Genomic DNA, 25,701 nt, shown 5'->3' with positions numbered 1-25,701 from the left:
CAAGCACACTGTGTTTACAAGCCTCTGGGAATCAGACAAGAAAGGCAGAGAAGCAGCCCTCCTTCTCCAAGCCTAGAGATGCATGTCCTCACTCAAAGGTGTACAAAGATGGTCATGGCTCTGACGCCATGTGCTATTAATTTACCCAATTTTCTAAATATCATGAAAACAAATATGACATTTGGTAAAATGTCATATTGTCAACTATCAGATGTTTCCAAGATATTTCTATGTCATTTACCTGCCCAGGGTTTACTTCAGCAAACATTTGATTCACTTCAATATTTCCCTTGTTCCTGTCCTTTTTTTTCTTGCTCCAGCCTAGTTTATAACTTAAAATGAGTCTGCATAACATCCTCTTACACCGTAACCCAGAAAAGCACTCTTCCCATCATAAAATTACACTGCCATGATGTAACTCATTTTCCAAGTCTACACTATCCTAACTGAGACAGACTTCAAGTAAGTTGTTGGCAAAGTCATCTAAACCCCAGGGAGCACAAATCAGCATTCACAGAGAAGTTCTCCCACTGGATTAGCATGATTCAGAGGCTGTGTCCAGCTTCCGAAGGGCACATTTGCTCTAGAAACGTTACTTAAATGTCACAACATTCTGCATGTGCCGCACTGTGAGCAGTACTTACCATCGCTGCTCCCTCGGAGCACTACATCTGGAGAGGGCGTCTGCTGCGAGCGGGAGCCAAAGGAGTCCAGGCTGTCAAAGGAATCATCTCTGCCGTGGCGAGGCGGGGAGAGGGAATCGCTGCGTTCAGAGTCCCAGCAGTCTATATAGCCGCTGTCACGAATGCTGCGCTTCGGGCTCTCAATATCCTCTGTTTCCTACATGGAAGTACAGCAGGTACCTCTTCATAAAGAAGCCACTCATACAGCCATAAGATCCATTGCACATCAGACAACAAAGCACCAAGTACCAAGTACTAAATATTTCCTCCCCAGAAAAAGGGTTTCCTTGTTTTCTACCCCTTCTCCCCTTCAAAGCGAAAGTGCAAGCTTGCAATAAACCCCGATTTTATGCTGATTAAGAGGAAACCCTGTTCATTAGATTAGTACAATGAACCGAGAAAAAGTTGCAATAGGCAAATTGATAAACTGATCAAAACTGAAAGTAACCTGAAACTTGACTTGTTGTCCGTAGTCCATAGCACAGGCAAAGGCACTACAATTTTAACATCGTGTCTGCTGCTTTCCAAAAGATCCCCCCCTCCCCTTGCCCATCTATTGTATCTGGCTGGGACACCAGCAGACAGCATTTGTTGTTGCTGCTTCAGCTCGGCAAAATAATGAAGCAGTGTGCCCCAGCCTCCCTCTACCTTGAAGAGAAATTCCTGTTATGAAAGAGGGATGTCTTTCTGAAGCAATCAGCAATGAAAAATATGCAAAATGCTTTTCCTGATGCCTCAGAAGAATTCAGTTGTGCTCTTTACTCTTTGCCAGCTCCTGGCTCTGGGGGATATGAAAGCACTTGTAGCTGACCCACATGTTCAGAGCAGGGAGAACAATGGTTGTCTTTGACAGCCCTGTGATTATAAATTCTTTCCAGTGCAAGCAGCACATACTAAAACACTGAAACTCCAGCAGAGGAAAAGGTCAATAGAAGCCATCCTCACCCTTGCATTATAATAAATCCCTTGTTTTAGAGAGCGTCTTAACATTAATTACAATCGCACGGGCTGAGCAAAACCAAAAATAACTACTTTTATGCAAAGATAAATCTGTTTTTTTCTCTCCCGACAGTAAGTAAAGTCAGAGATGTGGGTGCCATTATCAGACTGACATTTTGTGACCCAAAGACGCTGGAATGTGATTTTCTCTCTTTTCTTCTTTTTTTTTTTTTTTTTTTTTTTTTTTTTTTTTTCGCCAGAAGCATTTGAATATTGATTCCTAATTAAGAAGCACCCCCTGCTTACCACCAGCTGGAGCACAATGGCTATGTTGAGCACAGCTCCCACTGTCCTTGACTGCTAAGGTTTTACTCACTACTACTATCACCAATGAGAAGATCAATCAAGACCATCACACTATACTATGGTGGGCATCTCCACAAGAAAGTAGGTTTGCCATAGAAGCAATGGAGGGAGGAGAGTCCTGCAGTAATACACCAAAGCTGCTGCGCTGGAGAAGAGAGAGGCTCAAAGCGAGAGAGAGATCAGATCCAACGTCCTGCAGACTTTTCAGGAAGAAGGCTTAATTAGTGCCACTCACTGTTATGCTGCCAAAATACCACATTAAGGGCAGCGGCAAAGGTCCCCTAAGGCCAAGTTGAACTGTAGTAATGTCAGCAAGTAACCCCACTGCAGACTGAAGTGAAAGTATCTTCTAAAAACAAATAAAATTCATCCAACAAAGTAGCAATTGGATCCTATGTAATTTCCTTCTCCAGTCCTGCTTAGCGAAACAAAATGCTGACAGAAATGCTAGACAACAAAGATCTGTCTCCCTGGAATCTGCATGAATTACACGCAGCCAAGAACAAATCTAAAAATCCTATCAAAGTCCTGTTTGTGACACGATCCAAAAATCTTTTTAAAAATCCAAATTCCCTAAATCCTCTCAACTCTTCATACCAATCAGCTATTCTCAATCCTTAGGCACACTTCCATTTTCCTAAATTACTGTATTTGAATGACACAGAACAGCTCAGCAGTTACAGGACTCAAACTCAGGCAAAAAGCCCCATCCTGCGCTCACTATCTCCCAGACTTCAAAAACAGTCCAATTGTGAACTAATGAGTTCTGCAGCCCCTACTTTCAAAGGCCTGTTGATGTTAATTTTGCATGCTGCTCACCAGGAATTAGGAGGCAGGCACTGGGATGGGATGCTGGACTTTGTAAACATGTTCTTTACAGCCTTCCCCTTGGCAAAGCTGTTTTCCCAGCCCAACGCTGTCACATAGGCTGGGACGTGTCCTGCTCTGAGCAAACATCATCTCCCAAATGTTATCAGTGGGAAAAAGAAAGTGGTTATTTGCAGAACTGATAACACCATTACAGGATACACAACAGCACATTAGTCTTTCATATTATCTAATGAAAAAACACAGTATGTCACCAAGGGGTGGTAAAAGCATGATTCCCAAATATAAGATGCATTTCTCCTCTTAAATATAATTAAAAAACTATGGATCTTTTGTCATTGGGAATTTTCAGTTTAAAAGTAATGAAGAATGCATATCCAAATAGTTAATGAAATTAAAAACAGAGTAGCAGGAATAAAATTAGAAATGAATAGCCCTTTCAGTATGAGAAGTAGAAAAAGATGAGTCTGAGACAACTTACATCCAAGCTGTCTTTTGATTTGCTTATTAAAAAAGAAGGGCAGAGAGGATTTATAACAGAAAAACTAAACCACACTGAATTTATGGTAGATTTAATTATTAAATTCTTTGGAAAAAAATGCCACTATAGAATGTGATAAAGTGTCTTTTCATCACTCCAGTAGAGCTATAGAGAACATCAGAGTGCTGCACAGCATGATTAACATGTTCCATTTTACAACGAAATCCTCTTCAAATTCAGTAGCAGACAAGCCCACAATTGCCAATGGGAAATACTGCAGGGGTACAGGAGTAGGGAGGTGACCTTAAAATAATTCGCTAGTGGCCCATGTAACAGTACCACCTAAACAAGATTTTTCAAGACTGGGAAGTGCTCTGTTTTTACATTAAAGGAGTATTTAGCTTTCAGCTTTTATGAGATCTCTTCTCTGCTCCCAACTCCAACATCTGCAACAAATCAACTCTTGCTGTTGTCCTCGACCTGCAGCTGCCCAGCCAGGAGACCAGCAGCTCCCTGGAGGATGCTGCCTTACAGCCCCAGCCTATCTCATCCCACCAAAAGGCTCAAGATAGGACCTCCAAAATTCTCTGATGACTAGTTTGATGGGTAAACATCACCTGGAAAGAGAGAAGCCTTGCACTGTGAGATATTAAAAAATAAACCATGATACCATATGGCACTAACATTATAGCAACCTGCACTTTGGCTATTCTGCGTTAGCTCCCTGTTGGCAAAGTCCCAAGCAATTAGCACAGGTCATTTAAAATGAAGACCAAGAAAAACCTCTACAGAGAAGCAGGACATTCTCTTTTTCCTTTCAGTTTCCATCAGTTTGTTCACAGGAACTGGGTGCACAAACAGGGATTTTAACAGTGTAAATAGGGCACTCTAGTCAACTAGAGTGTAGGAACTGCTACCAGTCAGCCAAGTACTTCCTCCTCTCCAGCAGCAATCTGGTGCTGGCCCTCTGAGGTGCCAGAATGAAGAGCTGCAGCTGGGGCAAATGCATTAGCACAGAGCTCAAGGAGAGTAAAGATCAAAGAGCCTTCCAGTGTCCCCAAACCCTGCTGCCTGTGGTGACTTGGCTGCTACATGAGGTGGGGAGGGAGTAGAAAGCACAAAGCTCTCTGTGGGCTGGAGAACATACCTGCATAGCCTTTCACGAGCAGTATGTCCAACACATGCAATGCTAGCACCAGCTGCTGCCACTTTCTTACATGCCTGCTCTTTGCCTCTCCCATCCCCAGTAAGTGCATACTTGGATATCAACACTAATCATTACTGAGGTTAAGTGTCTCTTGTCAAGGTTCAGAGCCTGCTGGAGCATTCAACCAAAAGTCCCCAAACCACCCTACAGCAATCACAACTTTTCCTTTCCAACAGAACACAGCTCATCACAAACCACCAAATATGATTTCAGCCAGAATTTGGAGCTTGGCAAAACAAGGATTCATCATAACTATGCCCTTGGTGAAACATAATCTCCCCCTTCTACCCTCCAGCTTTATTTAGATACTTTGGTTTGATGCTTTATGTTGCAACTTAAAAACAAAAGAGCTGCCCAGGAGACTGAATGTTTTGAAGAAGAAAAATCTCTGCTCCTGTGTGTCCTGCCACCTCAGTTCTGAGTCTCAGCTCTCTCAGCTGAAACCCTGTGTAATAAATGAAAATAATTCAAACCCAAACCCATGAAAATGAAGAGGACAGAGCCAGGTGACAATTCTAAAGTCCTGTTTGACATCACTTGTTGCATCATTGATATCACCACAAAGCTGGCTGCCAAAGAAAGTTGCATTCATGGCTTGGTAGAGTCAGGAACGTTATTGAAAAAGGTAAAGGTTTACTAAATAATTTGTATTCCAGCCCCCCACTTCTCTCCTATTTAGCAACAAACAGGTTATTTATAGAAACAATAATTCAAATTAAATTTCCATTCCCAAAACATAACAAAAAGATACCTTTCTCATTTGTGCCAGCAAACCTTCAAACTCCTTCAGGTTCAAGGTTGATCCACTATACGATGTGCAGTTGTTTGCTGCTTTCCCTAGCCAATAAATGGTGACTAATACCTGTAGAAGTTAATAAAAATCAATTGAAGCCATATACACAGTCACTTAACTTAACTTACTTCCCTTCATCTTATCTCATTTATTCTAACCTGCACAGCAACACAAGATTTGGTTACAAATCAGAATTGAAAGGGAAGTGTCTGACAGTGGTTAAACATAAATACATTGGGCAACTATGAAAATTTGAACAGTTCTACAGAATATGTAACTTAACACATTACCTTCCTGCTATTTTTATAAAAAAATCTAACTGTCACGTCTGCCTGGAAGATAAACAGCAAAAATAAATCTGAATAGAAAAAATGATCAAGATATTTGAAACTGTTTTGGAGACACACTTATATATATATATATGTCTGTATATCCAACAGAAAAAAAATCCCTAAAGATTAGTAATACTAGTGGTCATTAAATAAAACTCTTGAGGCTAACTGGATAAATAAAACATGAAATGTATGCCTGCCTATTTCAAGGAAAGAAAAAGTAGTTCCATTTTTAACCATATTAATGTAATTAACCAGACAACAAGGGAACATTTACTTCCAGGCTTCTGCTAGCTTAAGAAATGCTTAGCCCAAGATTAATCAAAAGCCATGAGCATCTGGTTGTTGCTAACAGACTGAAGCGGAAAGAGTTAGTGGTTTCATCCAAGTTCTGACTTGATGTCTCTCCATAACTCAAAAGTCACTTCAAAACTAGCATGGAAAAAAGCCAAAAATTGTTCTTGCCAATATTTGTATACCCTCTCACTCCTTCAGGTAGCAAAGACTACACTGCTGGTGCTGCACTTGTTTTAGAAAAGGAGAAATTAAGATACTCAGGATGGTCAAACCAAACACCTCCAAAAATGCTGATATTTATAACATGCAGGGAAAGCAAACAGTCCTTCTCTGCACTCACATATGTCTCCACTTAGAGCAATGTCTTTAATGGTACCTGTGCAACAGTAATTTGGACTGGAAACTGATCATCAAAGGCAATTCAGTTCAGTGTTTTGCACCAGTTAAAAATGCCAAACCATCATGTCAGAATCTAGGGCTTTTCCTCATTTAATGTTCATTATTTCTGCATGTTCCATTACATTGCAAAGTATTTAACTGCAGAACAAACTGGAAATACCCTGATGTGGAAAAGATGTGCAACTAATAATAAATAATAGTTGCCATTAACTGTCTCAAAAAAGTTTAAACTGAAATATAGTATTTTATATTTCAATGGGACAGAGCCATATAATTCACACTATATAGTTAACTAAAGAAAATAGGACTAGGAGAAATCTCAAAGGGACAGTGGGGACTGACATCTCTGTCAGACTGTTCTTTCCTAAAGCGTTCACCCATATCCCTTCAGTGCTTCCTCCTCACTCAAAGCTAGACTCCTGATTAGCCTTTCCTCATCAATTTTCTCTAACATTCCCATTTTCACTTAAGTGTGATGTCCAAAATCACACACAGCACTCTGGCTGAGGCCCTGCCAGAAAAGGATACAGCACGTGTCATACAGAATCCCTGCTTAAAAACAACTGTGGTGCATGACGTAAAATATATTATGTTTTATATAAAAATAGAGTTTATATTTCCCTTTAGTTTATAAATAATATACATGCCATGAAATAACTGAAAAACATTTTTAATAAAGTTCAGAAATTTTCCCCTTGTTTTTAAAACTACATCCAAATTGATACTACTGTGCTGAGGGAAAGGAGGTGGTTTCGCCACCTATTCTTTTTTTTAATCGTGAAACAACCTTTATCTGAGCAGTTTTCCTCCAACCAACACTACTCAACAAATTTATGTTAAAAATTCTTACACTCTATGTTCTCAAGTTAAGTGAAAAGACTTGCAGATATAGTATTCATGGCAAACAGGAAACTGTCCAATTCATTTTGCCATTCAGTTCTCTGATGAAGGTTGTGGTATTTTTATTTATTTCTGCTAGCATTTGATCACTTTCTCTCTTCTTCCTTTTTTTATTCAGCTTTTTTTTGTTGTTTTTTTTTTTTTTTTCCCAAATAATGTCACATTTGCAAGCAATTCCAACTGGTTGCCAGTCAAGGTTGCATGATCATGCACCTGGAAAGCATATATTGCCTACAAGTACATTATGGAGAATACTTTTGAAACTTTACCTTTAAAAGAATACATGTGTACAAAAGTATTTAGCCAGTGCCCACAATGGCGGTAAAATGCCAAAGCTGAACTCCCTCCCATAGAACTTTGTGTGCTGGATGCAGAACATTTTACTCTAATGATGATGGAAAAGACAGGATGAAATAATTTGGGGTTTTTTTAGGTTGGTTTTTGTTTGGTTGATTTGAGTTTGTTTTGGTTTTTGTTTGTTTGTTTTGTTCTAATTTACTTTTTTACCTGAAGTTGCTGGCTTCCAAAGTTACTAGGAAAAAGTCTTGGCGTTTTCTAGCAGTCTACAGGGATGTGAACCAAATATAACATGAATTTATAGCAATTTACAGCAGACTAAGGACAAATGGCTTGCTAGGCTTTAGAGTAATAACCAACTCTGAAACCAGCAAAGTTTTGCCATTTTCTTTTCTACTTAACAGGATCCATTATCATTGCTATTAGTTTAAATCACAACAAGAAATTAAAGTTAAATGGAATTAGCCTAACAAGCAGAAAGCTAGCAAATCTGACAGTAAAGACCTGCATCCAGATCTAATGATCATTTTGCTTCATTTAAAATACTCTGTGCAATTTTACTTTATGCCTATATATTCACAAAAAGCTGCAAAAGTGTTGCACCACAGGTGAGTCAGACCATTCCTGGTGAAAACCACAATGGACAGCACAGAGATTACATTATTTATCCCTTATTGAAGTAGAGACAAACGTTCTCCATTTTATTTTTCTCATAAGGCTGCTTTGCCACAGCAGCTCCATCAAAGTTTGCAGTAGAACCTGGTCAGGTTCATGTTCAGAAGAACTTTTCAGGAATACTCATCTGTACTCAGTTTTTACTGTCATAATTCTTGCTTAGGCCAAATACAGGATTAACCAGACAAAAAGACCCAAAAACCTCTAAATCATGTACTTACATTTTTCAGCTTCCTGCTATAGTCAATGTTCCTGGTTGCACACACACACAAAGATAAAAAAAGAAGAAAAAGAGAAAAAAAAATCATCAGAAAGCAGGCACTTTCCAAGAGGGTGTGTGCAGCAGAAAATGTTTTCCCTAACAAGCCTGCAGAATTCTTCTGATGGCTGGAAACACATGAAAGCTAAGAAGATGTAGTTCACACATTAATTTATTCATAGCGTGGGAGTATTTTGTCACCATTACTTCAATCATTAAATTAGAATTCTGGAAGTACAAAAAGCAAATGTGTTTGTAATGGTCCCACAGCAAAGTAGGACGGTGCCAAAAATATTTCCTTTAAACAATATTGCTGTTTTCTTCAAAAAAGAAGACCAAAGTCCTCACTGTTAAAATGCTTTTTGCAGTAAGCCAACAGTCAGATTCTGCTCTGTGATAAATCATGCAACCCGTACAGACTCTGGAAGCACCTCTATATGCATAGGAGACTGAGGAAATCACCAAATGTTAAAGAAACAGAGCAGGTGCTTCTGTGGAAACAAGCATCACAAATAACAAAGTAGATAGGTGAAGCAACAAAGATCCTTACAACTGAACTGTATTTTTTAATGTATACATGAGCACTGATACTGAACATTGGCTGCCTTCTCGATCTATTTTTTCACCAGTGTTCATCAAAGGGTGGAAGATTTATGTTAGAAATAACAAAGCACAAAGTTTGCACAAACATAAACAATGTTTCAAAATTAAGTAAAGAAACCATTAAAAAATAATGGAGTAAATTTAGATGCTGAAAAATAAATAAGACTACTTCAGATTTAGACAAGATTCTCTCCTGATTACTTATAACAGAATTGCCTTCTACTATAACTGTAAGTCCACTCCAGCATTAAAGGTTACCTGACAAAAACCAAAACTAAATATACTTAAATCTGTGAGAACAACAAAAGTCTAAATATAGGCAATGCTAAATGAAAATATTTTGATAACATCTTTTTAAAGCCAAAATTTTATCCACCAATACCTACATAATAAGAAAAACAATAAAGTCCTGTTTTTTTGTAATTAATAAAATAGCAGTGGAAAAGAGTCTTGTTTAACAAGTCAGGAAGAAATTCTTTACAGCATTAGCTCATAACTTTTATAAGCTCGGTGATCCAAAAGAAATATATCAAATGCATACTTCAGTTAACACCTATATGAAAAAAATTGGTTTATATGTCATTATCTTAATTATATGCAATAATGTCATATTCATCCTTTACCATAGAACAAATACCATTTTTACCACGTTTAAAATATAACCCAAAAGTCTTCAAAGAGGAAAAAAAAAATAACTTTCATGTTTGGGAACTAGCTAGCAGAAGACTGTCTTGAACATATTTCTCTACAACAGTCATGGACTTGGCTTGTACACCTCAACTCAGTTGCTCAGCATGAACTTGGACAGTGGTAGGAAAACATTTGGCTCATTTCCACAGCTGCTTTCTCTGAAGAGTTGACAGGGAAAAAATATCCATGCCAATGAGACGCTTCACGTCTATCTAGCATCATATTCAGCAGAGGGCCAGGCCAGCTCTGCAGAGTTCATCACTCCTGGTGAAGTTGCTCATGTGCTGGACAGCTCTCCCTGGAGCTCCATGCTAGTCTCAGCCTCTCAACCTGCCTCCCCTGAGGTGCTCCACCACCCTCAATCCTGAAAGATCAAGCTTCTTATCAGAAAGACCCATTTTTCAATGGATTTTATATGAAGGTTAGGGTTTCATATGGAGATCAGGGCTTGTTTTGCAACTATCTCCAGCCACTAATCATCATGATTTTACAGGAGGTCATGAAGAACCTCTTTCATTGAAATGCTATGAGATTTAGAAGAAATGCGTTACATAGCCCCTATCACTGGTAGATACAGGTGAGAAGAATCTCATATTAGAACAAAAAACCTGGAAAGGAGCAAAAAGCGGGAAACTATTCCTTAAAAGAAGGAAAGTCACAAATTCGATTTTCAGAACCTTTGAATTTTCCCAGACAGTGCTTTAACACCATGAAAATTTGCCCAGCTTCCACTGCCAGAAGGGAAAAGAAAATAGAATGCTGCTGAAATTCAGTAAATTGTTTCCATATACTTTTCTAAACTGGATATGTCTGAACAGGATTTCATTAGTGATCTTTTTGGCCAAATGAAACAAAGTCATTCAATCAACTCAGCAGTATTTGCTTGTCTGTAGAGCAATAACTTTTTAATACTACACATGACAGACCTAAAAATTACAGAAAAACTTCTAAAAAGCACCAATTACAAATTTTGTTAATTTTATGAAAGTTTGGGTGCTCTTGCTTTTGGGGGAGCTTGATCACCATTAATATAAATGAGAGAAAAATACAGTTTCACTGCTTCTGTTGCTCTAGTCGATGATGACAAAGCCTCGCCTGAAAGGGACAACAGTTCCTATTTAAGACTTCAGTCTATGACTATAAGGACTTTGATCCAAGCCTGCTCTGTGTGACCTTTGCAAGTTAGTAATTCTTTCTGTGCCAGTTTCACATCTATATTTTAAATCACTTTGTGAGGTGAAATGCTGAAAATACATGCATTGGAGTCTAAGCACCTCTTAGCAGTGAGGGATGTGCACATACAATGGCTAAAAAGCTGTTGATTAAAAGGAGATTTCTTTAAAAAATCACTTCACCATCCCCTAAAACATGAATTAGTTATTAGAAAGGAGAATCTCTTAATATGCATGTGGTAATTTGTGTGGTAGTAGGTGTGTGACTTTGATGAAAAAACTATCTAAACTGTGGCACTGCCAGTCCACACAGATGTCCTGAGCCCAAATATCGTGTCCCAACTTAGTTCTTGCTAGAAAATAAACAGACTGTGCTCATGTCTGCACCTTGTAGAGTCTGAGAGGCCTATAAATATCCTATAATACATCTTCAGAACAGTTTAATCTGAAATAACAGAGTTGTGGGTTTTTTTTCCCCAGCCTACATAGTTCATTAGTTGGGCAGACAAAAAAGAATGCCATCAATTCAGACTCAGGAAAACCCCTAAGTCCCACAGAATCTCATTACTTAACTAAACCAGTATTTTTAAAGAGCTGTGGTTGATCTCTCTGGGAAAAATAACAGCCCCTAGAGAAAGCCTGTTGAAGGGAACAATGTATTCTTCCCAGCACTGAAGGTTTCCCAAACCTCAGCTTCCTATTTGTTTTACACAAGTGACAGTTCTATAGAGTTTTTGCTCATCCTTAAATATTTACTATTGCACCACATGCATCTGAGGGTGTAACATGCTAATCGTGAACTGCTGTTGTACTTACTTGATGGTTACTCTGTTTGATGTGTCCTGCAGATCGCCAGGATCAAAAAGCTGAGATTCTTTAAGTCCCAGCTCTTTGCAGCCTCTTAAGAATAAGATGATGTTATCCTGAAACAAAGCAAAAAGAGAAAATACTTTAAACTCTCCCTATTGAGAAAAACAATCTGATCAAACCAACCTCTCAGTAACAGCTCAAATAGTTCTATCATTAGTTAAATGAAAAAACAAAGATATTTCCAGTCACATAATTTAAGAAGTCAGTACATGTTTTGTTTGAAAAGCAGAGAAATATGAAACAAAACTTTTTCCCTTTTTATTTATTTTTATTTTAAACATGTAACTGCAACAAGCTTGTTGACTTTTCTTCTTCCAAACCCAGATGTTGGCAACTTCTTTAACTGAAAAAGCCCCGCTAACTTCCCCACCTACTGCTGTAGGCTGCCAACACAACTTCTGCATGTTACAGGTCAGAAAAGGCTGGATTTCTGAATGGAACAGGAAGGGTAGATGTGAAAGAGGCCACCACCATGTAAGTTGGCATTTTTTTCAGAAAACATTTTGCATGGTGATACGAACAAGCCCAGTTACTCCTAGTTAACACAACCAGTCCCTTGCCTCTCCAACATTAACCAGTCAGAAGCCACTGGGAAAAGAGGTAGGTGCCTTCACCCCAAAGAAACACTTGAAGCTGCACTTTAGGTGACCACTGTCTGTAAGAAGAAACGACATCAAATTTGTAACACTTTTAATGGAGGATTTACACTTTTCAGAGTCTAAAAAATAGAAATCAATAACTAAGGGAGATTAAACACAAACTGATATGATACTTTCAAACCAAATAAGAGTGACAACACATTGGTTTGCACCAAGGGGATTAAATCTGTATGTGTGCATATACCTCTAACGTATGTTTTATACTTACACATATGCACATAAACTGCCCGCTTTTTACAGAACCAGTGAATCTATCTTAGACAGAGGAATCTTGAAGGTCAGTACAGAACAAGATTTTAGATAGATACGTTGCTAGATCAGCAACTGCAATGGTAGATGTGTGGATAAGTAAAGGTAGAATTGTTCAGGTTGGAGAAGACCTTTAAGATCACCAAGTCCAACCATTAACCTAGCACTGTCAAGCTGAACACTAAACCACGTCCCTAAGCACCACATCTATGTGTCTTTTAAACACCTCCGTGGCTGGTGACTCTCCTACTTCCCTGGGCAGCCTGTTCCACTACCTGAAAACCCTTTCAGTGAAGAAATTTTGCCTCATAATCTAAACCTCCCCTGGAAAAACTCAAGGCCATTTCCTCTTGTCTTGTTGCTTGTTACTTGGGAGAAGAGACCAACACCCTCCATGCTACAACCTCCTTTCAGGTAGTTGTAGACAGCAATAAGGTCTCCCCTCAGTCTCCTTTTCTCCCGGCTAAACAGGCCTGGTTCCCTCAAACGACTTGTGCTCCAGGCCCCTCTCACCAGAGTCTTTGGACTTCCTGCAGCACCTCAATGTCTTTCTTGTAGTGAGGGGCTCAAAACTGAGCACAGTATTCAAAGTGTGGCCACAACAGTGCCAAATACAGGGGGAATGATCACTTCCTGTATGTATAATGTACAGCTTGATATATGTATATCGTACAGCTTGCTATTCTCTGAGGCCTCTCATATGAAACTTCAAACTGGAAGTGAGCTGCCATGTGAAGAGTTAGAGAGGAGGAGAACCAGAATGTGAGGCAGCGTCCTCAATTTTTATAGAACCTGGGAGGCAGAGGAGCCTGGGCCATGTTCGGCTCTTGCCCAGGCTGTGAGACAGAGCTGGATTCGCGAGCAGGGATGGCCCCACAACATCTGCTCCCAGGCTTTTTTTTTGGGTGGCACAGCCACAGCTCAGCAGAGTAGCCCTGTTTGTTCTGCTGGGGCACAGCAATCAGCATGCTAATCACTGTGGCTCTCTGCATGCCAATACTCTTGCACACAAAGCTTGCTGTCACCAGCCACGTCACAAAAAAATACAGACTTGGAAATTTAGAGGAGTCCAAATCTCCCTTTCTTCCCTGTCTGAAACTTAACAGCTCTGGATGGGAGCCAGGGGGAAAGGAACAGCAGTCAAGAGAGCAGAGAGCTCATAACCCAGAAAGACAGCATCATTCATGACATGAAAAGTTGCTTGTAAAATTCCCCATCTGGCTTACTGTTTGCATTATAATTTTTCCAACTGCAATGTGAATAACTCTTGTGTTTAGCCTTTGATGGAGGACAGTTCTGGTCTCTTCTAAATAGTGGGTGGAACAATGTGTAAATCTAATAAAAATGCAAAAACATTTTTTTTAAAAAAAGTCCCTAACAATATTTCCTAACAAAAATACACAGGCCAGAGTAACCTAATAGGTTTAGAAAACAATCAAAGGAGGGGGAACTCTGGGAATAAATAATTGCACCTATCTTTATGTTAAAAGTTCATATCCAAGTTATGATAAGCAGTAACAAAAATATCAGCTATTTGGCAGCCATGTAGTTTGGAAAATCAGTTCTTCTGTTGATGAACAAATGCCCGCTTCTCAAGAAAAACAGTGTCATCACTCTATGCCTGTTTTCAGACATGCTTTTATTTTGATGGTCATCATAAAAATGTTTGCCAACAGTCACTAACACCATCACCCAAACAATTCCTCAGAAAGCTGGTATCTGGTATGGGTATGAGTAACCACACATGCCAACTAGATGCAATCAGTGAGCACTGAAAGAAGTTTTTACTTTCGTCAACAATTTCCAATGGTCCTAAATTTGGCAATTTGTTTAAAAGTATTAAAAAAAAAAACAAAACAAACACCCAAACAACAAACAAATTGTTTTCATGTGACACATATCCAGGTAAACCTGCCTAGGCTGCCTATCTCCAAGCCAAAATGTATCTCATGCTACTGCAAAACTAACCTTTTCCTGGTTTGCTCCAGTGTATTTGAAATTTGTGTTTGTTAATTCTATGAAGCCACTGGAGAACCACACTCCTAAGCCACTAAAAGGAGTAAGGAGTCTTACCATTAGCACCCAGCTACCAGGAAAGCTTTCACTCAGGATTACTATGCCTTGCATTGGCCAAGTCTTAGTTTCTTCACTTCTCAGAAAATTTTGCTTACACTGTTTAAGAGAAATTATAGTTCCATATGTGTTCACTGTAACTACTAATTTTTTGTAGTCACCTAAAGTGCCACTTTTTTGTTGCTGTTGAAGAAACTAATAAAGGGGGAAAAAAAAAGTTTACAAGCAGCTATGTATATAAAACAAGAGAGTGAAAACACTCAACATGCATGTTCAGCTCCTTACAGCTTGGCAGAGATATATAGGTCATGCAAATGGGTCACCCTGCAACGGCCAGGATCGCAGGGCGGCCAGCTGCCGTGCCTCAGCTCACCGAGTAGTGTCTTCTACAGTGGCGTCTAAAGACACACGGGCAGAATTCAGTCCTTCTGGCAAGCCTGTACCAGGCACCAATACACAATTTCCTCAATACGTTAAATGGAGATTATATTGCCTTTTTCTCAGCCATCACTTGCTGCAGTTGCAGAGCTGGAGTAGATGGAGGACGGGTCACTTGGTCAGTGTGTCACTTCCTACAACCCCAGAAGACCTGCAACTGGATCCTGCTGCCTCCTCTTGGTTCAGTCCACACCACTATTAAGTCAAAAATTTTCTTCTGGGTTTTTTCCTTCATACACCCAGAGGAAGAGTGAGCTTACAGATTACAGTTAAAATTTCTTTTGCAAATTTTATCTATTTTTTGTCTAAAAAATTTTATCTCTAGAAATCAATAGATATCTATACATTTTTATCTATGTTTTCTCTATAAAATGACATGAACTCTAAACAGGCTGCTCACAGAAGTCGAACACTTCAGTGTGGTGACAGAGGCCACAAGCACAGGATACCCTGATAGGTTAAACCCCAATCCTTTTGTGCTTGCCTAAGTGCAGTTCTGACAGGAACTGTTAGATCAGCACTATATGAGCAACGTCATTTATTTGTAAGTATTAGAGATGCAAAAATTAGTAATGTAAATGTTTTTACATACTGAATTTCAGAACGAAACAAACAAACACACAAAACCCCCACCAACAAACACAAAAAGCATTACAAACTCTCAGGCAAAGCCATCCACAAACCAGCAAGGAGGACCAAGAAGAAGCAGGGACAGACAAACAGGGGTGCAAGGGCACTGACTCCCTGAGAAATTAGTCAGAAGGATGCACGGGAAAGAAGGGACTGTAAAGCTGCTCCTGCTCTCACAACTGCATTTCAACACCATCACCTTTTCATCTTTTCTGGTGTGTAACCTGCCAGACTCACCTTTAAGACATCACTTTGCCAGCACAACCACTTTGAGGTAATGAAGAGAGAATGGGATGCAGAAGAGTTAAACCCCCATTAAGGTAGAAGGGGCGAAAAATATCACGCTGCTCACTTGTAATATTTTTTTTTTCTCTCTTTTAAAAAGACTGATCACCTGTGTGTTATGTTCACTGTATAGCCTTAAGTCGTTTTCCTTACACATGAACTGTAGCACTAAATCCTGAACCTTGTAAAAAACCCACAGAAACTGGCAGTTGTGCAGGACAGACACCCTGGAAAGCCACTGCAAATTCACACAGTAGCATTGCCAACACACAAGACAGTTCAAGCTAGCGAGAATCAAATATTCACAGCAGGCAAATTCTCTCCATAGGATCTGCTGATCACATGCAATGACAAACAGCTTGAATTTGGCCCACTTCCATTCCTTTCATCTGCCACAATAGTATACAAAATATTCTCACTGTATCCATGCCGCAAACAGGACTTGAAGCTTATCACTGTGGAACCATCATTTGTCAGATGTGCTACTACATGGCCTGGATGAGATATACAGATAAACTCAGGGAAAACAAAGGCAAGGCAAGCTGAACGTCTGCACAGAATGCCAAATAAAATTCCAACCGCATGCCACTTCTGCGAGTTGGAGATATTATTAGTTGCCAGTAGCACTATGCTGTTTTGCAGGACAGCTGCAGACAAACAGGTGGCCTTTTTCATTTCTGGAATGCTGAAATTTTCCCTGTTCCAGAATAAATTGCAAGATTTCTAAATATATATATATATTTTTTTTCAAACTGCTTTTCTGAGCGATTTCCAATACAGACTATTAAAAGCCTTTTGTTTACTCTCAACATTTCTTCCTAATTCCCTCATTTTTCCATTCTATGTGAATAATTAGTGATGATAATTTATTTATATATAAGCAATGGATCTTGACTGATTCAGAAGCAGATGGAAAGGAAAACTTGAAATATTCCGTTCGAGTTCACCAGGGAAGAACTTTTATGAGAAAGTCTAGCAGTTTTTCATATATATATATATATGTATGTATGTATACACACACACATATGTTTTACTCTTTATCCAATATAATTTACTGTATATATTTTACTATAGGTATATTATTTACTATAGATATTTTTCTACAGATATTTTACTGTTTATACAATACGCTTTACTGTATATACAGTAAAACTACACTTCACAAAACATTGTTTTCCGTGGCAGAGATTTGGAAGGACTTGGATTGTTGTCAGGACACATTAAATTAGACACTTCAGATGCTTATTCTCCAGAAGATGCTGGCTGACAGCACCCCAAAACTGAGGGCAAGCCCCACCAGAGCAGTGAGGGAAGACCAGGCTGCACACACCCCAGCAGGATTCTGGCACAATACAGCCTCACCTAATGACAATTAAAGGCTACATGGGGAACAACAGCAGGAGAGGGAGCCCGGGACCAGGGAGGGAACGCAGGACTTACCAGTCGGTCCGTCTGACCCGATCCTCGCCTCCCGAAGCGCAACAAACCCGCGGAGCGGCGGGAACACCCGCCGGCCGGGAGCCGCGCAGCTGCCGTGGGGGGGGCTGCCAGCCCCCAGCTCCACCCCCCCGGCACCCCCGGGACCCGAACACCGCCCGGCACACGGCGATCGGCCCCGGCTGCCCCGCGGCTGCCGAACCCGCTCCCGCCCCCGAGCAGCGCTGCCCAGCACCCGGCAGCGAGCAGCAGAAGGGCAGAGGAGGGCAACGGCGGCCGGGTGCGGAACCGTGTGAGCGCCGGAGCCAAAAAATACGTCCCGGAATTGATACCGAGATGGTTTGATGAAAGCGGCTGGGATCACCCAGGCTGGCAGGAGGTGAAGCTGAACCCCTCCGGAGAAAGAGCTGCACAATAGCAGGAGACGGACCCGGATTGCCGCGGCACCAGCAGGACCTTTAAACGCTCAGCAGAGAAGAAGGTGAAGGCTGTCTTTACAAAGAAAGCCGGGTTGTTTGTTGTTTTTTTTTTCTATTATTTTGGGGTGATCAAGAAGGAAAAGATGCATCTCCTCAAACAACAGCCCCACTCCCTTAACAAAAAGGCAAAAAAGCACCTTAAAACAGGTCACTTGGCAGCATACTGCAACTACACAATACGTACCAGAAACCCCAAACGTGGTACTAAGTGATCTTCAGGTAATATCTAAGACTGCCAGAAGATGTTCAGTACCAGACCCTGAAGATCTAGCTGGAAGTGCCAAATTCCTACCAAGGTGTTTAGATCCTGCTGCTTCCAAACAGGCTTACTAGATCAGAAAATTGGAATTGCCTACAGCAAGAAGATAGCAGACGACTTTGGTGCCACTACTTTAGGCTACTTTGGTAGTATAAAACCTGAGAGCTGCTTGTAGCATTTTTGGCATCCAGCAAAATCTTTTGCTAATAGTTCCAATCATTCGTCTCATAAAACAGAAGCACATTCAATCTACATTAATAAACTGAAAATAAGCAGAAAAAAAACCCACCCAACGACCTCAAAACCACACCATGAGAACTGATGGGGGTCTCTAAAAAATGAGCCAAAAATAATTGGAATGTGTTAAGTAAATCAAATCGTGAGTCCACTTCTCCTCCAGATATCAAAAAGTACAATGTTTAAAATTAAAAGCCTGAAATTCTTTGAGAAAATCAGAACAACAGCAGCACTACTCAAGAAATTGTCTTTGACATTTTCCTAAATTTGTCATTTACTATCAGATTATTTGCTCTTTGAATTTTTTACTCTGTAAAAAATTTCAACCATATTTATAAGATTTTTATGTGATGCGGTGTATTACTATCATTTGTATGATGACTGTAACTAAAATCCCCAAACAGGAGTGGCCATATTGTGTATAATGAAAGGCAAATGCAAGGAGCTCAGAATATAAAATGGCACTGCAGGTCCTGGGCAGGTAGGGAAAATTTCATGGTTGGTATAAAATGGATGATTTCTGCAAACTCTTAAAATGAGCTTAAAATCCCTGCATATGGTATGATGTAAAAGGAGGGAAGAGACACTGTGAACAGCAAAGGAGAAGGATAACAGAGAAAGAGAGAAAAAAATAATGGGAGGGGACCATAGGAAAGAACATGAGCAAGAGCAGCCTTCCACTCGACAGGCAAAAGCAAATCACAGGGGGCTAGGAGGGGTGCACACAGCATGAGCACAACACTGACCCTATGACTTCACTACTTAAATAGGTCTTGATATTTCTCCTTGCTGCATCAGGTCATTATCCCTGAAGGCACATATAAAACACTTAAACAAATCGGGGCTCAGTCAACAACCTCATCTTTGGGGGACAAAGCAATCAGATGATGTGCATTCCCTCAGATTTGCCGAGCCCAAGATACACCCAGAGTAAGATGGCTTTGTTTACAGCAATAAACACAGAACGTAGGCAGGAAGGGAAAAAAGCCCAAAGCATTTCCAGACAGATGTCAGATGTCACCCAATCTTTGAGAGCGGTTGCCTGTCTAGAGCCATATTCTACAGTAACAGCCATGATATGGCCAAGGAGGAGGACAGCATTTCCTTTCCATCCCCTCTCTGCAGCTTTTTAGTACCAGATGAAAGAGCTTGGCTTGTGAGCGTTTGTGCCTCAGTTTCATGACTTGTTATCCACTTTTCACAGAGAGTTGGTAGATGCCCCATCCCTGGAGACATTCAAGGCCAGGCAGGACAGGGTGCTGAGCACCCTGATCTGGTTGAAGATGTCCCTGCTCATTGCAGGGGGCTTGGACTAGATGATCTTCAAAGGTCCCTTCCAACCCAAACTATGCTATAATTCCATGATTCTATTTTTCATTAATAAAGCTCACCAAGAGCAGGGTTAAAAACATGCTCATATGCAGTGATGTGCTGCCAAGTGCTCCTAGAAGCTGCTGGGAATTTACCTTGAAAATCCAGAGTCAGATGGGTAAAAACACAAGGACTGGGGAGACCACCAAGAAAGCAAAGCATGGTTCATTCTGCTGTGATGGAAAGGAGATATTTACCTCTCTCTGCATTGTTGGTTGCGCTATGAGGTGGGTCAGTACAAAACTTACTGCAGAGCAGGTTGGGGAAGGAGCTACAAAAAGACAAGAAGGAAAGAAACCTCACAAGAGTAATGTTCTCAGTGCAACCAGAGCTCAGCATCTGTCACGTCTACCCTTTCTTATCCATCCTGGCAATAGTTGTGCTGACTGTCTGAAGGAGGGGCAAAAAAGGTCATGAAGACAAATTTGACCTTTATTTACACTAACATTATGAGTGCTGGGAATATGACTAACATAAACACAGACTGCAAGGAACCCTGAAACCATGGCTAGTGCCACAACCCTTCCCTCAGGACATCCTCCTGGGGAAACTGGACACTCCATTCTTAACACATCCCTGCAGCTGCTGCCCTCACAACCAAGCTCTACAGCAAAATATAAAAATGGGCAAGAAATTCACAACTCGTGAGAACATGCTGTTTTCTAAGTTTGGTTTATTTGTATGTAATTATCAGGACAAGAAAAAGCCTTAAGGAAAGGATACAGTCTGACTACAGACTCAGAATACCTCAAAGGCAGCCATCCCAAACAAACTACTTGAAGTAAACAAGAAAAAATACATAATCTAGAGTTATAAGTCATAAGAACTACTACAGCAGATATTGTGAAAACAAAGGTAGCCTGTAAGTCAGGGTATCCAAGCCCGTGGGACCACCAAAGAAACTAATCTGAGCATTAAATATGTGAGAGTACTGGTTTTCACTAGACCTACAGTTAAAGCTTATCACCTTGCAAACAAGAAAAAAAGGAAATCCATATGTGAATGAAGCTGAATTACCTCCTGAGTGATGTACCCACAAAGTATAGCCCTGGGGCAATCCAAAAGAACACTGCCAATAGCTGAAGCTCCAACACAAATAAGCCCTTTACGTGTTACACACAGCCATCAACTACAAGGAAACACTGCTGAACAAACCTTTGCCATTCCTGACTGCTGTCAGGGCAATTGTGTGTTAAGCCATGGCATAACAGATCCTTTTAAAAAGAAGCTGTTTATGTTTTCCCGCTAAGGTATTGTACTATGATGGTAAAAACTACCCATGCAAAGGTGCCTATGTGCCAAAATCCATTCCATGTTTTCCTTAATTATATTAGTAGGTCTACTAAAAGATACTACCTCTTTTCACATACCCAGCCTTCCTTTCTCTGCCTACAGATTCCAAGCTTCATGGGATCCCTTTGATCACATCTCGTATCTCAGGGCACTGTAACCCGACGCCTGCTTTTTATATTTTGACTTAACTGCAGAGAAAATAACCTTAATTCCCAGGAAGAGCAGTGTTGACTATTCAAAGGAGCCAGCTCAAATGCAAATTGCCACAGGACCTTTGGGATGGAGTGAGCCTAGCAGATAAGAAAATCAGGAAAAAAACCTGTGCATCATGAACTTTTCCACCTGAAAAGGTGTTTCTGATGGTCATTAATTACCTGACCAGCATAATCTATTAAAAACCAGGACAGGCAACTTAAAGCATAATCAGTGCACCTGCATGCACATTCAGAGATTACCATCTGAAAAAATACTTCTCAAACTGTGGTCTCTACAGTCTGTTTTTAGTTTTCCTCTCTCACTACATTCAAAGCAGATGGCAAGAACAAAAAAAAGTAACTGGAAATGAGCAATAGTGAGCTTTACACATGGTGCTTTTCTGATACACAAGAACCTAAATAATCAAGATGCAAAGCTGTATTTGAGTCATAGCTTTAATTCATACCTTTCCCTGGTCATTTATTAGGTGTCTTCCTACTTGGGCACAGAAGCAGATTTCATTAAAGTTGTATAATCCCGGAAAATACAAGATTTTTATGAAAATATGTGCATGTTGAATCTCATTTGAAGTTTTGCTGCATCCAGCTGTATTGAACTAGATGAGCACAAGATTTTGAGCATCCAGGGCCAGAGAACAGATTAAATTTTGTAGAGTTTATTTTTAAGGTTTTAAACTGTGAAGGTACAAAAGACATTGCTATCTAAAACTAAAATAAATCTAGCATAAAACCTCTGAAAGTTAAAAGTATGATCAGGGCCTGGCAGCCTCATAACGCGTTTTCCAATTGCAGCAACTACACACTGCTAACATGGCTTTACTTTCTTGCCCCTTTCTTTTAAGTGGTATGTTCTCTGTTACTTGGTTTATTAAGCAAAGCTATCTTCTATTTAAAGCTAAAAAATAGTAACAGTTGGCCAATACTTGGACTTCTCTCGGCAAAGACAGCAGTCCGCTATGTAAGGATCAGGATACGCTGCAGTCAGAGCTGTTGGAGGGGCCTCTGCATCCTGACGTCCAAGTACAACTGCTGTAGGTGGGCCTCAAAGGATGCAAGAAAGCTGCCTGTGGGGGCCAGGGGCCTGGCAGTAGCTGTTAAAATCAGACCAAATCTCTATTCCCCAAGGCAAACAGCAAAATAGTGAAACCGCCAAAGAGGACTCATTCCTGCTCGGTTTGTGACCTCTGCAAAAAAAGCAACAAATTCCACTTCTCCTTTCAAATTAAACATCTACTCTTTATTGCCAAGGAATATGTTTTAATAATCGGTGGTGTTCAATGTTTGATAAACATCAGAAATCTCTTTGCTGCTGTTACATGATACCTGACATACATTTTCCCCCCACTCATAGCTTTGCATTTTCGTGTCAACATTACATAAAACATACTGGACTTCTTTAATGTACAGGTTGGGGTTTCCTTGCAAATACATCTAAAAGAAGCTGTTCAAGTCCAAAAACCACTATTTTTTTAATTGGCTTTTTGTACTGAATGACGTTCCAATACATTCCACTTCAAAACCCTACAGTATTGTTTTTACTTTCAGTAAAAAAATAAAGAGAAAGCTTTCACATTTAGGTGTCTAGAATGATTTGAGTGAGAAAATGTAAGGGGAAAAAAACAAACCATTTTGAGTTTGCTGCAAATGCAATTTTTTACTGACAACCATAATATCTGTGCAAAAAGATGCAAAGTAAGTCAGTGACCATTCTTAACTTTAACCATGTATATTGTAACTGCCTAAATTACTAAATACCACAATGCTCAATCCATACATCTGCTGTTTGTTTCTTAGATTTGGAAACATACATTTTGTGTCTAGGTAGCATGGCCATAACTGTCAGTCATCTTGAGTATCTCCAGTTTCGGGGTTTTTTTAATGGTAAATATTCAAAGCAAGGTAAGTTACCCAATAGTCTGGCAGCAATTTCTTTTCCATCCCTATTCAACCATCAGTAAAGCATTCCCTAGATATATTTCAGGAACTGGCACAATTGTTTATGAAGCTATAGTAGCTGCAAACCTAGATGGACTATGCAGAATAGCCAACTTAAATTATTGCTGTTCATTATGTCTACCGAGGTCGTGCAAGTATGCTTTTGAAGGGCCATTTGGAAAGGAGGATTCATGGATCATATCTAGCTGCCAGAGTCATTTTCAGTTGTGAAGACTAAGATTTTAGGAGGAATAAAAACTAGTACAATAGTATACTGTATTTAAGTACAATAGTATACTGTATTTAAGAAGCAGAATTTCCTTAAATTAATGGGTATTAAATCAATAATTAAAGCAAGAGAAAGAAAAAAAAGGAACTCTTCTTTAAGACAGTGTATTCCTATTGCAAGTCTTTCTCCCAGCTGTTTCACAATGTCTTGGTTCTGGCTCCTCTGGGCAGCAGAACAGGGGACAGAAAAGGATCTCTCCTGCAACCAGACAGATAGTCCTGTTGTGTCAGTTTTCTGTTGACACACTAGAGCTGTATTTGAGGCTTACTTGTGCAACATCCTCTCTTCCCTAGGAACGCACAAAGCATTTGTAGGAAGAGGAACAGGTAGGTAGGTAGGAAGAGGAAAACATGCATCACACCAAATCTTTAGGAAGAGGAACTAAGGAGTGGGGATGGCAGAAATACCTTGTTACATATGTTGGCAGAGAAAGGGGAAACAAATCAGCTATCACTGATGATTTATTCCTAAAACTTCAGTTTACATCCTACCCTCTGTCCTAACCAGCCTTGAGATCATCTTTTGTTTGTAGAGGAAAACAGCGAACCGTGCTTACAATTCAGCTTACCTAGGTATAAATAGCGGCTCCTGCTCAGAACAGTCACAGGTAAGGTTAGCAGAGATGTTCATGCACCCTCAAACAACATGCTTCCAAGTCCTCATCTGCTACTTCTGAAAACCTTTGCAACTCAAAGCCATATTTTATGGATCAAGGTAAAACTTAGCTGGTAAGAGTGTATAAAGGAAAGGGATAAATTTAAAGCAAATATGATATTTCCCTTTCCTCAGCAGAGGGACAGGACTCAGAGTTCAGTTGGTTGATCAGAGAAAGGTACATCTAGACAGCAGAACCAGTACAGTCCAGCAAGATTATTAGGCCAGGCTTCATGGGCCATGAAAGCAGCTGTACTGGCTTCCAGAGCCAACAAGAAGCCGCCAGCAATTCAGCTGATTTAAAGCACTGCAGAGCCCCAGTTCCCAGCCAGCTCACATGTCTCCAAACCACTCCTGCAGGCGCAGATTTCTGGAGAATGCAAATGTTACACATGGCTACCCAAAATCAGCTCAAAGCCAGTGAGATGTATTGGCTTTGGCAGGCACCTCTACGCCACCCTTCCTAGGAACTGAGGAATATTCATCAGACACAGCACTGCCTTGCTTGAATGCATGGACTCACCTGAAGCTCAGCACTGTGCAGAAGCTAATCAGCCCTTAAATCTGGAGACCTTACTAAGAGCTACCTGGGGTTTACAAGGTCAACAGATGCAGCCCCATCCAAATACAGGGGCTACAGAGCTATGCAACCACCTTAGGTGATGCAGGAACACTTGCTAAACCGCAGCGCAGGGACCCTGGCCACCTGGGAGGTACCGGACCCTGGGCACACCTGCCCTTTTACCTGTGCATGGACACAGCAGCCCCAGGAGTCAGCTAGCACATGAGCTGCACCCAGTTTCTGGGGCTTTTTGGCTACCTGAACATCCCTAAATGTGCCATGCTGTACTGCTAAGCTGGTCTGATGCCATTGGGTCACTTGTCCCTGACAGGGAAAGGCACTGGAGTTGAGCTGCTCTCCTGCAAGAGCCATCCTGTGGCTGTGCTGAGCCAGAGTGACAGGGGTTGCTGCCAAACCCCAGCTGGCTGTGCAGTGAGTTGCCCACACCCACAACACGAAGGTTATCCAGAGTTTTCCATTCTCTGGCATATTCCAAACTCCACCTTCCATTATCCTGAATAGAGCACTTGACTGTTTTTCCTCTTATTTACTTCCCATCCGCTTCCTAACCTCAGTCTGGCACTTTTATTCCTCCAAATTGTATTGTAAAGTTATAAAGGACAAGAATATTTGTACACTGTTAAACAAAGAGAATAAATCATACTGGAATCCGTGATGGAGAATACCGACCACAGTCTTTGAAGTTCTTGGTCTGCAGTTTGTTTACATAATAGTTTGTTGCAGGCTTAAGTGCTGGATTTCTAATATCACTTATCAAATTTCAGCCAAAAAAAATGGAATAAGGAAGGTGACTTGCTCTTGGGTAGACAGAGTATCTGCAAGAA

At 40.4% G+C, this 25,701-nt stretch overlaps 1 protein-coding gene across 15 annotated transcripts in view; it reads right to left on the bottom strand.

Annotated features, from left to right (window-relative positions):
- The window catches only part of LIMCH1 (LIM and calponin homology domains 1), a 180,961-nt gene that overhangs the window by 64,432 nt on the left and 90,828 nt on the right, over nucleotides 1-25,701 (bottom strand). For 13 of the 15 annotated variants that reach the window (XM_065060771.1, XM_065060768.1, XM_065060769.1 and 10 more), the window contains exons 4-7: nucleotides 11,738-11,844; nucleotides 8,419-8,449; nucleotides 5,256-5,366; nucleotides 645-840 (exon numbers count right to left, since the gene is read on the bottom strand). In XM_065060771.1, the coding sequence (XP_064916843.1) occupies nucleotides 645-840; nucleotides 5,256-5,366; nucleotides 8,419-8,449; nucleotides 11,738-11,844 (445 nt within the window). Of the gene's footprint in view, nucleotides 1-644; nucleotides 841-1,131; nucleotides 1,825-5,255; nucleotides 5,367-8,418; nucleotides 8,450-11,737; nucleotides 11,845-17,565; nucleotides 17,756-25,701 lie in introns of those variants that run through there. The other 2 variants (XM_065060775.1, XM_065060774.1) reach the window with 2 other exon arrangements.

The sequence above is a fragment of the Columba livia genome, chromosome 4 (genome assembly GCF_036013475.1).
Source record: "Columba livia isolate bColLiv1 breed racing homer chromosome 4, bColLiv1.pat.W.v2, whole genome shotgun sequence".
Classification (NCBI taxonomy): Eukaryota; Metazoa; Chordata; class Aves; order Columbiformes; family Columbidae; genus Columba; species Columba livia.
The sequence above is the reverse complement of the archived record's forward strand: the minus strand, read 5'-3'. Positions and strand labels throughout refer to the sequence as shown.